Source organism: Megascapheus bottae, chromosome 15 (genome assembly GCF_031878675.1).
Source record: "Megascapheus bottae isolate mThoBot1 chromosome 15, mThoBot2.hap1, whole genome shotgun sequence".
In the NCBI taxonomy this organism is placed as follows: Eukaryota; Metazoa; Chordata; class Mammalia; order Rodentia; family Geomyidae; genus Megascapheus; species Megascapheus bottae.
The window spans coordinates 14,048,660-14,062,540 of record NC_143523.1 but is presented as its reverse complement, the minus strand read 5'-3'; the positions used below and the strand labels follow the sequence as shown (position 1 = coordinate 14,062,540).

The following is a 13,881-nucleotide window of genomic DNA, read 5'->3' as shown; positions in this document are numbered from 1 at the left end:
GTGCTGAAGGACACTCATTTGAAAGAAAAGGAAACTTTACACCATTATTCTAGACAACAACAGAGCTATGAACAAGTAGAAGTTGCTAGGAGGCTAATCTTGAGGCCATACAGAGAAGGCTTAATCTGTCCAACAATGAAATGTGTTGTCCTGTGAGACAAGGGTGAGATCTCTTGTCAATGAACTGTTCAAGCTAGGGTTGAGTGAGTGGCCATCTGGGAGCAAGAGAGGGTGTGTGTGTGTGTGTGTGTGTGTGTGTGTGTGTGTGTGTGTGTGTGTGTTCAGGAGATATTAGGTACCAATTAAGATTCCTTTCAACTATGAATTGGGGATCTTCCTAGTGAATAGAATAAAGCTTACTTTTTTACATCTGCATTCTTATGCTCATTGCAGCACTCTTCACAGTACGCAAGAGACATGCTAGGATCATCTTAAGTGTCTGTTAACTGATAATTTTTTAAATTATGTATTAGAATATTATTCAACCATTCAAGGGGATAAAATCCTTTCACTCTGACAACTTTGATAGGAATGGAGGATAACATGTTAAGTCAAAGAAGATATGGATAGAATGAGAACGCTGTATGATTTCACTCGTATATAAATCTTTTTAAAAAATGAATCTTGGGAACCTGGAGTTTGGCCTAGTAGTAGAGTGCTTGCTTGCCTAGAAGACCTGGGTTTGATTCCTCAGTACTACATACATAGAAAAAAACAGAAGTGGTGCTGAGGCTCAAGTGGTAGAGCTCTGTCTTTGAGAAAGTCCAAGAACAGTGTTCAGGCCCTGATCTCAAGCCCAGGACTGGCCAAAAAAAAAAAGAATCTTGAAGAAGTACAGAGTATAATATTGGTTCCCAGGGGCTGGGGAGAGTAGAGGGAAGGAGCGACTAGGAAAAAGCCAGTGACCAAAAACTAAACAGTTAAAAAGAAATTCTGGTTGTACTGCCCAGCCAGGTAATTATATATAACCATGTTCAAATAATGGCCCACCCTGTGTAGACTACAAACAGTATCCAACCTTACTTGAAAACTAAGAACTCTTAACAACATCAGTTCACCAGGCTTCCTCAGATTCAGAATTTCCAAATGAATTGAATGTTTTGAATCGTAATTTTTTTTTTGCCAGTCCTGGGCTTGAACTCAGGGCTTGAGCACTGTCCTTGGACTTTCTCAAGGCTAGCACTCTACCACTTGAGCCTCCGCACCACTTCTGGCTTTTTGCTATGTATGTGGGGTACCGAGGACTCGAACCCGGGTCTTTGTGCATACTAGGCAAGCACTCCACCACTAGGCCAAACTCCTGGCCCCTTGAATCATAATTTTTACAAGAGGCTGAGGTTTGAGCCAGGCAATTAAAGTTGCATCCAGCATTTATTTTACATTATATTGTACCAAAGCTCTTCAAACCAGCATGCCTGATATTAAGCCTAATGCTTGGCTTTGCTTAATACCTGGGGAAAAGATATGCCCTGGGTATATGGCAGGCTGACCTCTTTAATCTTCAGGACAGTCTCAAGTTGCAATGGTCCATCATATGTTGAATAATCAGACATACAGAAAGGCTGTTGGCTATTGCTCATTATGCAAAAAAGTAAATATAAATCTGAATGTGTGGGATAGCCTCAGAGAAGAATTAAAGTGCACAATTATGCATAGTTTCTACTTAGTTTTCAGTTGATGAAGGAATCATTTGAAGTCACTGAAAGACCCCCACATTCTCTAGAGTCGGCGACAAGTGTGGACATTGCGTGGATATTACAAGTTTTTCAGCACAAAGATTCAATCAAGATAGCCTCTAGCTGCACTTGTGGAAATGGGTGGAATATTCTTAGCAGGGACTCAAAGGATTGTGAAGCTGAATAACATCTTTGTCTTAAGAATGTATATGAGAAAGTCTTTTCCCCTTTTTCTCCTACAAGCATTTTGTGGTTCACCATTGCAGACACTGCATATCTTTGTATCCCACACAGTCCCCAAGTTAATAGTTGTTTGCTAGTTGTGGTCATTTAATTGAAAAAAGCTGGCATGGACACATTACAGGTCCTGATGGGTCATTTTTATATCAAGTATGGTGGTGTTGCTTTTGAGCAAAACTCCTCTGATGGCCATTTGTATTACAGTTCTTTAAATGCATTAATCACACATAAGAAGAAAAGAATAAGGAGAAAAGACATGTGTAGCCTTTAAATGTGCCAGTCACCTACAGCTTAAAGGTTGCTTTCCATGCCTCCCACCAGATGTACATTACAGAAGTATAGTGGCATGATTCCGATGGTGTTTGCTTTGGATTTTCCATTGGTATAAGATTAAGGACTAGCCGGGTGCAGTGACTCACGCCTGTAATCCTAGCTACTCGGAAGGCTGAGATCTGAGAATCAAGGTTCAAAGCCAGCCTGGGCACAAAAGGACCTGAGACTGTTATCTCCAGTTAACCTTTAGAAAATGAGAAGTGGAGTTTTGCTCAAGAGTAGACAGGAGTCTTGAGCTGAAGAGCTCTGGGACAATGCCCAGGCCTGAGGGTAGGGCAGTAACCTTGAGCTGAAGAGCTCAAGGACACCACCCAGACTGAGTTCAAGCCCCATGACCCAAAAGAAATAAAAAATAAAATAAAACATGGACTATGGATCCTCTTGCTCACCTCTGTCTTGCAGTAAATCATGAGAACCATCATCTCTTCCAGCCCACTGGAAAGTTACCTGAACTCTCCTGTGGATTGTAGACTCTGCACGGTAGCTGTCGCCTGTGACCCCAGACACCTAGTCACCCTGCACTTCCCAGGGAGTTGTGGGACTCCTTCAGTTCATCCCATGATCCCTCCCTTAGACCTTAACCTAGGCAAGTGTGGACAAGTGCAAAGTCAACGACTCAGGAAATAATGGTTGTGTTTTCACCAGTTTGCTTTATTTCCCCTGAGATTCACTCTAGTGCCATTACTGTTGTTAGTTTTCACTTCAGAAACGTATATACAATGATGTAGTGAGCTTCCCATATCTCTATCACCCACATTCAACAATTACCTTTCTCCTTTCCCTTTCCCATCTGTTCTGCTAGGATATTTTTACACAAATTCTAGATACCTTATCTTATCTATAAATAATTCAATATGTTGTAGGTCTAGCACATGTAGCATAACTTCATAGAAATTTAATATCAATATATTAATTACATATATTTGCCTGACTAATAATAACATTTTTTTTTTGCCAGTCCTTGGCTTGAGCTCAGGGCCTGAGCACTGTCCTTGGACTTTCTCAAGGCTAGAGCTCTACCACTTGAGCCTCAGCACCACTTCCGGCTTTTTCCTATGTATGTGGTACCGAGGAATCAAACCCGGGTCTTCATGCATGCTAGGCAAGCACTTTAACCACTAGGCCAAACTCCCGGCCCTAATAACATTTTTTTTATTGGTCGTGGGACTTTGAACTCTGGGCCTGGGCACTATCCTTGAACTCTTTTCCTCAAGACTACTGCCCTACTTCTTGAGCCACAGCACCAATTCTAGTGGTTAATTGGAAATAAGAGTCTCATGGACTTCAGTGCCTGGACTGACTTTGAACTGCAGTCCTCAGATCTCAGCCCAGGATCCTCTAGCTAGTATTACAAGTGTGAACCACTGGCACTGGGCAACAATTTTTAATATCATTTGCAAATTCTATCCAGAACCAATTTTTCCTAATCATTTTTAAAATGTATCATTTTTGTTGTTTTACTCAACAGAGTTCTAGTTTCCTGCTGGTTGATTGGAGATAAGAATCTCATGGACTTCCCTGCCCAGGATGGCTTTGAACCAGTATCCTCGGATCACAGTCTCCTGAGTTGTTAGGACTATAGGCATAAGCCACTGGCATCCAGCTTTTAAGTGTTTTTTTTAATATATTATAGATCCTTCTTTTCATATTACATTTGTTTGGTGAAGAAATAAGATTTACTGTCCTACAAAACTGTCTATGCTTTACATAGGCCCTATTCTGTCTTCATGGTGCTGTTGAATTCAGTCTTCTTTCCTCCACGCTATGTAAAGTGGCAGTGAGGTCTAATGAGAGGCAAAGAGTTCTGATTACATCACTTTTATTGATATCATGATTGATCTGTGAGTTCAGTTATTGTCAGCATGACGGAGACATCTGTGATGGTCTCCATCAGCCTGTTAACGAAAGAGATTCAGCACCCATCCTTGCTTGTGCCTACATTTGTTAGAGGTTACAAGACAATGAATTTCTTTATTCCTGTCATTCTGTCTGCATTTGCCTTTCTTTTATATTAAAAAGAGCTATTATCAACTCTTTGAGTCCTCTGAACTACAGGTTACACAACAAACGCAGCATGAGTGCCTTTCTGTTTATTTAACTGTCTCTGAACATCCGATTGCACCAGCCACCTCCCAGTGACACTTGTTTATTTTTGCAAATCATTGTAGCTACTTGTGTTTATGCCCATTGCTGGTGTTCATTACTCCCCTATCCTCAATATCCCACTTTGATCTGCGGGAGCCTTGTCAAGTTGCCTCTTGTCACCTTAAAAAGAGTTCTCTTGTCTTCTGCAGGAGGATAACGTGTCACAGATTCCTGGCCCAAAGTGAAATCACCTATTTCTACAAAGTATGTTGAGTTCTCTTCCTTAGGAAATAGTGGGTAGAGACTTCAGTCTCGGCAGTCAGGTAGCTTCTCCCCCAAAAGGTTAGGTGTGCTTTGGAATGACAAACATCCTTTTTGGTTCCTCATGGTTCCTGCTTTCTGTGGGCATGTGGGTCTACCCACTACTCTTCCTCTCTGCACCTGTTGCGGGCCAGTGCTCCTGAGTCTACCTCTCCACCCTTTCACTCTTCTGATGCTACTGTTCATAGCCATCACTGCGCTTCTGAGATGCCTATATGAGGAATACTTCTGAAATTCCGAATAACCATGCATCTATACAGGTGATCCAGTCATCAGTCCTCCAGTCAAAACCCCATATAGTCACCATAGGAAGAGTCATGATAGAATCTTTACCCCTACTGTTATCTAACCTCTAGCTTACTTTGCCAGCCCCAATATTATTAGTCTTTGCAGTCCCCTGACTTTTTTCATTTGTTCTGTATTTGCACTGCTTTCCCCATTTACTTGAAGTCACATTCATACAGACCATACCTTACAAGTGTGCTTGAGGGTTGTTTTTTTTTTTTTTGGTTGTCTGACTTTTGTGGCTTGACTTTGTTGTTGCTCATTTTGCCTAATCCAAGGAATCAAAAATAACCTCAAAGCCAGTTGTCTTGCTGCCACCACCATGGGTTCTGAATCCAAATATGAAAATGACATCTACTGTGGCCCTATATTTAGGCTAGTTTTCCCCTGATTTCTATCTGAGCTGTCATGTTCTTCTCAGGTGAAAGATGATTGTGACCAATTTTTTTGTTTCCTCTGAAATGATCAGGTGATCATGAACTTCCTTGGATCAGATAGTTCCTGTCATGATGGCACTCAATCCTCAGGCAGAAAGGGTACAAAATAGCCTTTTTTTTTTTTTCACTTCCTACATAGAGTCAATTTCCTGTTACTTACTATGAAAGCCCTTGGTAGACCAGTTTTCTTTTTCTCTTAACCCAGAACAAGGGTACATTGAAACACAATGTAGAAATGGTCAGGCCAGTCACTAGAGCTGAGGATATGCCATAAAACCAGCAATGGGGGAGGGAGACATGTTTGAGCCTGGGAATCAGAGTAACTACATGTTGAAATTTTTCACCCCACTCCTATGTAACAAGAAAAGAAATGTTTAAAAGAATGAGTATATTTTAGCCTACATGCTCATTTGGATGTCTGGTAAAAAACAACCTTCTCTGTCTAAAAATATACATTAAAAATTTATAGACAGTTTCATGGATTTTGAAGACTTAAAAGTCTCTTAGAGTATCATTTGTTCTCATAAACTACGTTGTGACCTGAATTGGCCCATTAGAGGTGGGAGGATTTGAATGTGGGTGTAGAAGAGAGGTACGTAGCTGAAATGGGGGCTAACTTTTAACTTTTCCAATGAACCTTATTATTTCTTTGGCCTAGAGCTGCCCCTGGAAGCACTCCATAAACTCTTAGTCCATGAATGAATGTGGACTTTGAGTAGATGCTTAAAAACATTTATAGAGGCCAGGCACCAGTGGCTTGTGTCCATAATCCTAGCTACTAGAAGGCTGAGACCTGAGATTCATGATTCAAAGACAGCCTTGACAGGAAAATCCATGAGGATCTTGTCTCTGATTAACCACGAAAACTGCCAGAAATGGAGCTATGGCTGGCAGGGGGGGGAGTGGCAGGGAGGTTGGAAGGCTCAGAAACAATGCCCAAGACCTGAGTTTAAGCCCTAATACCAGCACCCAAAAGAAAGCAAGCACCGTGTTTCATTTCAGATAGTCTGAGAAGCAGCAGCAACAAAATCTTGAGTGTCTTAGTTTACCCTGCTGTCATACATGATCTGTTTGCCTGTCTTTCTCCATCATGTACTTCCCACAACACTGACATTCTGTAGACTTTTGCTGAACCAAGTCCAAGCAGGGTAAAAATTCTTTCCACAAAGAAATGACACATTCTTACCCAGATGACAGCCTGCAGGAGCGGGTGGGGGGGGGGGGGACTGGTAATTCCTAGGAAGTTGAAGTTGCTTACAGAAAAGTATGATAGGAAATAATTCTAAGTAGTCATTAACTTCACTGCAGATTCTCATAAAGTATAGTATCATTAAGTAGCTGATCCTCAAAGTATATGTCATGACAGTCTTGGAATGGTTTGTATCTCAACATACATGCTGCATTAAATAACAAATCCCAGAAATAAACATAATCCATGTGGGAGACCAAAAAAACGAAAGTAGTCCCAAGTATAACAATGATTGTAACAGTGCGAAAAAAAATAAAGTACCTAGTTTTCAGAATATGACTTTTATAAATAAAAGAGAAAGAGAGATGGCTTTTCCTTTTTTCTACATCTTCCTGTCACCTTTTTTCTTCCCTAAGGAGTCAGGATTAGTGAAATCTGTTCTTTGAAGGAATCCAAAATCTTCCATTAAAAACTGAGCCTGTGGAAAGTCATCTTTAACCCTCAAGACTCCTGGCAAGCCAAGGAGCCAGGCACATAAGGAGTTGCATGTGGGCCCTGCCTTCCCTGACCCCTCTCACCCAGCCCCCATAAAATCCATCCTTCCCTCCCAGCAGGCCCCACTGCACTCTGTGGCTGCCCTGACCATATGCATCTGGGACACACTGGCTGGTGAATGGGGGAGGGACTGTAACCCGAAGTCACCAGCTGTCTCACTTATCACTGAAAAGGATTTTACCTCAGAACAACTTCTCACATTCTGTGGAGCCAGTCTCTGCTCATGCCCAAAGATAGCTTGTCTTCTTTTCTTCCTTCCTTCTTTCCTTCCTTCCTCCTGCCCTCCCTCCCTTCCTTCCTCCCTTCCTCCATCCCTCCCTCCCTCCCTCCCTTCCTTTCTTCCTTCCTTCCTCCCTTCCTCCCTTTCTTTCCTTCCTTTCGGTTGAATAGAATTGAAACATCTGCTAAAAGCAAGAAAAGGAAAATTGGAACTGTTTCACACAGCTGATGAAACTGGTCATTCAAGTTGCATGGTTATACACTGCAGAGCAACAACTGGTTTACGTTTATCAACAGATACTCAATGAAGTAGAAATTTCTGGAAATCATTTTGCTTCTTTCCGTCCCTTCTGACCAACACAGGCAGTGTGTGTAACTTATGAAAAAGAAGAAAGCTAGTGTTCCCTACTTGCTCAGTACACGAGACACTGCAGAAATCATGCACAATTGCTAAAGTCTGAGATGAAATTTGTCTTCACAAATAAAGATGCTGGTAACCTCAGGCATCACAGCTGTTTTAGACACGTGTATCAATCACAAGGCTCCGCATAGTGACTATTTTCAAGAACAAATGATTTCATAAAATGGAAGAAAAGAAATACACTTGGGGGTAAGCAGTTCTAGGTAGCCCAGTATTCTCCAGAAGTGGGCAACATTGAACATTCTCTGTATCATTGCCCTGACTTCCCCATGGAGTTTTATACCATTGACTGTTATATGATTATGGCAACTGTTCTGGGTTCTAGGCATGTCTGTATGCCAGTGGATATTTTTTAATTGTCTCAGCAGCTCTATTAGGTAAATATGTTTATTCACTTCTCACATACAAGTCAGGAGGCTGCTCAGTTGAATCACATCCCCTATATGGGGCCAAACTAGTTCTAGAGGCAAGTCTGTCAAACCTGTCTTCCCACTCATGCTGTCCTTTAGGGTTTGTTTGGGTTGAATTTCTCCTTACAGGTTAAAAAAAAAATGTGCATATGATCTTCCTTCTTTTATGGGAAAGGTTCCAAGCCACCTTTTGTTCTACAGCTCGCAGAAGCAAGAAAAAGAAGGGAAACTGGCCACAACATGGTCACTGAAAGGTAATAATTAATAGGAAGGTGTCAGTTAAAGAGGTCGCTGACACAGAGCGTATGTTTCTCTTGGATTAATGTTTCTAACACTCCTTAAATAATGTGTTGATACCAGTAGAGACCAAAATGAATGCAAACAAAACCTGAAGGTTAAACCGCTGTGTAGAAAAATAGAGCAATTTATTTTCATAGCCTTAAGCACTTACACTTCTTTTCCTGTGTTAGTTTCAATAATTACCATTGTTGTGGGCTTTTGTTTTTTTTTTTCCTGGCCAAACAATATGTTTAATCTTAATTAAAAATCCTAAGAGCCAGAAATTATTGTCCATTTTACAACTGAGAAAACTAAGATCATGAGGGTAAGAAGTACTGTCGTCATGTAGAATCTAAGGCAGGACTTTACTATGAAACAATATATACAAAATACATGGCACAAATAACAAGAAAAAAAGCACAGACTTATGAGCCCTTCCAAGAGTTCTTTAGGAAGAGACCAGCACCTCCTGTGGTATGGCCCCTTGTCATTGATAGGCAAGAACAGCAAAGTAAATCTTATTGGCTAACAGTGCTAAACACCTTGGTATGACCTACAAAAAGTTATCTGCAAAGACATAGACAAGGGGACATGTCCCTTTCTGGGTTTCACTGACACTGCCCAGGCTCATGTCTGTCTGTGATTCTAGATAGTGTTTTCAGTCCTCTCTTGATAGCAAAATTGATATGGTCCAAAAAGTTTCAAGGTCAAAAACTGAGCATGGCACCTGAGCTGGTCAGAGCCTAAATAGGGTCAGGTCTGGGGGTAGGGTCATAGGGAGCTCCCAACCCAGGAATTGGACTGATAGGCTTAGTAAGGTATCAGCTAAGTGCCCTGTCCCTGCCTCCAAGGGTTCAGGGATGCCCATTGCCTGAAAAGAGGAGGTGTCACTTCCCTCACTACGAAGACAACTTCCACCCACCCTGTGACCAAAATGGTGCTGCCCAGACCCAATCACCTTATTTCAGTTTTATTTATTTATTTGTTTTGCCAGTCCTGGGCACTGTCCTTGGGTTTTCTCAAGGCTAGAGCTCTACCACTTGAGCCTCAGCACCATTTCTGGCTTTTTTTTTTTTTTTCATATGTATGTAGTACCAAGGAATCAAACCCGGTCTTTGTGCATGCTAGGCAAGCACTCTACCACCAGGCCAAATTCCTGGTCCTGAGCAGTTAGGCTTTTTAAGGGAGAGATTACAACTGCCAGCAAAGCAGAGCTTCCCTTTATTCTATGGAACATTGTTTCTCTCTCCTTAAGGATTTTGCCAGAACTTGAGTTTTCTGTTTTTGCTTCTGAAATTGTGTTTGCCAGAGGTTAGTCTGCTACGAGCCCAACCAATTGATCATCATCTTGTGGCTTGAACCTGTCCGTGCAAAGGAATGCCTGCTTTTTAAATCATTTGGTGTGAAGAGTGGTGAAGGGTCCACTTCCTGCCAGCTCACAAACACATCGAGCCCTTTGACAGGGGACATATGCACACTGCCAGTTCACTACTTATCAGCCCCTGAGATTGAATGTCTCACTTTCCTACTCTACATGAGTTTGGCTTGGGTTTTTGTTTGTTTGCTTGCTTGCTTCATTAACCTCTTCCACTTTGCTCCTGCTCTTTTTACTTTTTCTTTCTTCTCTGTCTCATCTATTTCATTCTTTTCTCCTCTTTCTCACACTTGACTGTTAGCCACCTCGTGTCCATAAATCCAGTGAGTGACCACAGAAAGACCAATTCCAATTGCAAAACTGGCAGCCAACCTCAGCTTGGAAAAACAAACTTAGGTCATCAGAGATAAGACAAGATACTAGGAAGTATGAGATTTTTCTGTGAGATATATTCTACAATGAAAATCTAGCTATAGACCTTGACTGTCTGTTCACTTAAATGGTAGCTGTTGGTCAGAAGAATTTAAGATATTATTTTGTAAAATTATAATATTTAACCCATCCAGCGAAGTATTTTTTTAAAACTTAGTGTTTTTATCAAAAAAAAAAGAAAATCCTGCCAGAAAGAATATTGTTTTTTTTTCTTTTTCCCTTGGTATAGTCTGAATAACTTATTACCTAATGCCGAGAAATTATATGTAATTAGTTTGGGTAATGTATACTTTTCCTTTGATTATACATATTAAAGTGATTAGGAAAGTTTGGTTTTTCACTAGTAAATATGTGCCTTCCTAGTGTACTCTGGGTCTATAATGACCATTCATATCAGTGCAGGGCTCTGAAACTCAAACGTAAAGGCAGCCCACTTTGCATGGTTTCAACTGAGAAGCTTGATTGACTGAGATCTGCAAATCTGAGAGATGACATGAAGTCAGTCACAGCGAAGGGGCAAAGTTGAAGTGGAATTTACATCTGATCTTGGAATTATCATGGAATTTTGCATGTCTTCCAACAAGAAAACTGTAAAAACAAGGTAGACAAGAAGGCACATTTAACAAAATTTTTAAGTTTATGCCACTGCCCATACTGTACAGAATGAAATTAAGTTTTTAACATTAGTTTTAATAAATGACTTCTATTTCCTTTTGGTAGATTACCTCTATATATTAATTCCACATAATTTGTAGTAGTTTTCCATTTAGAGGGTAGATTTCACCCTTTATCTTTGCAGGTAATGGATCCAAGGCATTTTTCTGTAACTGTATTAATTAATTCATAGCCTCTATTTGAAGCTTAAAGAGAAAGTAATTCTTTTTTGAGAGGCATTAACTACTTTTTAAAATCACAAACAGCTCTTAAGCCTTTTGTCATAAAATTAGAAATTATTGGCAACAGTGATCATAAATACATTACCCCTTAACAAGTCACCTTTTTTTTCAAGGTAATTAAATGAATCCATTCACAGCAGACTTTCAGCTGCTTCCCTTGTTTTCTTTTGTTTTTTACGTCACAAATTATGTTGCAAATTAATAATGCCAAAAGTTTGAAAGGAAAGGTCATCAAAAGTTACCTATGTAGCCTTACAGCCCCTCCGAGAAGGTATATGTTCTCTGAGTGAGATGTGCTGGATTCAAGGAAAGACAGCTATAGCTGGATTCCTTTGAGAGCCTTTAAGCCTTTCTGCCTTCCAGCCCTATGCAAATCAGAAAGCTTTGGCGGTCTCCACTTCCTGGCCAGGCAAGCATAATCCACTTCCTTCGGGTTCATGTGACCATGCAAATTTGAGCACTCCTGAATAGTCCCAGAGGGGCTGTGCCTCTCATTATTCCTGCCCCATTCTCTGTGCAGTGCAAGCATTCAGAGTATGAATGGACAAGGGTTTAATTACTCACCACATCTGTCAGATCAGATTCAACTTGAGAATGAAGAGAATCCCAGACAAGCCCAGTCATTTCTTTGCAATGTTCTTCATGGCCGAGGTCATCCAGTTCTGTCTTCCAGGGAATATTTTCTATTCCTTCTTTCACAACACTTCTGGAAAACAGGGACACTTGCTTTAGGAGATCCATTACTGGGCCTGCCACATTGTGTGTGGCCTTTACAAATGTTAATTAATCTTCCTGATGATACACTGAGCATCAGGGAACCCTTTATTCCCCCAGGGCTGCTAATGACCAATGTGAATGCCAGAAAGTTTTCCTTACTGTTTCCTGACCCCTTGAGCCTCTCAGTAGTGCTTTGCTGATTTCCCCCAGCCCCTAATGTGTCTCCGCATGACAGCCTGACTATTCACATTACTGGGTCAGGCAGAGTTTGACTGAGTAAAGGTGAAGGTCCCCCAACTGGAGGATCTACCTACAAGGGATATGCTCCTGGCTAATTAAACTTCCCCAGAGATATCAGCCCAGGATTTTCAAGGAAAATGTGTATAATGACAAATAGGAAGAGGTTGTGTCCACTGAGAGCCATCGTGATTGTGCTCACCGACCGGGCACCAGCATGCCTCCCCTCAGGTCTCTGTGTTCTCGTCATTTGGGTTTACGAGGAAACTTTTGGTTTGTTTAACTGAAATCCAAGGTTCTAAGGACTACCATGGTGTTTCTTGGTTTTCTATTTTTTGTTTTTGTTATGTTTGGTTTTTTATTGTTTTGTTTTTGTTTCATTTTTATTTTTTTTCCTTTACTTTAAAAAACAACAAAAATGAACTATCCAACTAGTGAAGAAGGAGGATTGGAAGGGGGAAATTGAGAGAAAACAAGGAAAGATGTAACACTGTTCAAATGAAAATGTATTCATTACCTGACTTAGGTAACTGTAAACCCTCTATACGTTACCTTTACAATAAAAATAAATAAACTTAAAAGAAAAGAAAAAGAACCCATGTTAGAGAGAGTAGAATTGTCTAGAGAGCAATACGTGAAGAATTAGTTGAGCTAGGTAATAGCATGCTTACATTTAATATTCATACTTTCCTTTGATATATCATACAAGGTATTGCCTATGTGGCATATAATTCATGAATGTTTATGCATTTTAAAATCCTGTATTTAAATGTTTCTCTAATACAGTCATTGAAATTTTATTTAGAATGTACAGATGCTAATTTTAGAGTTTAAAAATAAACACTATTAAAATTTGTGTTGGGAAAAAAATTAAAACCACACAACAGAAACCTGACTTTGTAAAGCGCACCTCTTTGTGCCCATCAGTACATCCACAATATTATACAGCCATGGCCTCTTGTCTAATTGTAAAGCATCCCCATCATGCCAAAAGAAATCACTCTACCCATTCCCCATTGCCATCTAGCCCCTTTCCCTGTGGCTTTACCTCTTTCGTATGAATTGATTCATACAGCATGTGACCTTTTGTGATTGGCTTCTTTCATTTAACATGTGTTTTTAAGCTTTGCTCTAATGTCTTATTGTGGCATTTTCTGGCATGCACATGCACGTGTGTGTGTGCGTGCGTGCGTGTGTGTGTGTGTGTGTGTGTGTGTTTATGTTTATCCTTCTGTCACATATTCTTCATATGTTCTCTGGCTTAATTAATGTCATCACCAGGCCCCTCTTCTTCTCTAACTCCTATTAGTTAATTGTTACTCGGGTTCTATACATTCCACCTCTGAAATATCTCCAGTCAATTCTCATTTACATTCTGACTACTCCTGCCCCTTTCCACATACCATTCGTTCTCCAGCGGGTCTTTCTCAAGTCAGACCCAGGTGACCATGGCACTGCCCTGATCGTTCTGATCATTTATCTCACCTCCTTCCCCCATCTTCAGAAAGGGTTGGTCAAACTTCCTCACCATGCTGGCCAGTGGTGTTCACAACCTGCACCTCCTTCCACTCCTGATACCTCCACACATCTTTCCATTCACACCATCTGGTCCACCCACATCCAATGCTTCCTAGGTCTCTGGCACGTGATGCTCACTTGCTCCTGCATCCTCCTTCACTATTCTTGAACATTGCCTTCTTGCCTTTGCTAATCCACTACCCGGGATGAATTTTGCCTTTCTATCTAATCCTGGCATTTTGTTCATCATAATACT

General features: G+C 40.7%; 1 protein-coding gene across 6 annotated transcripts in view; it reads left to right on the top strand.

The window, feature by feature from the left end:
- Vti1a (vesicle transport through interaction with t-SNAREs 1A) overlaps window positions 1-13,881 on the top strand; it is a 338,753-nt gene that overhangs the window by 243,928 nt on the left and 80,944 nt on the right. For 2 of the 6 annotated variants that reach the window (XM_090345874.1, XM_090345876.1), the window contains one exon: window positions 3,718-4,447. The exons of the other annotated variants lie outside the window; for them this stretch is intronic. In XM_090345874.1, the coding sequence (XP_090202000.1) occupies window positions 3,718-3,823 (106 nt within the window). In that variant the 3' untranslated portion in view covers window positions 3,824-4,447. Of the gene's footprint in view, window positions 1-3,717; window positions 4,448-13,881 lie in introns of those variants that run through there. 6 annotated transcript variants of the gene reach the window in all.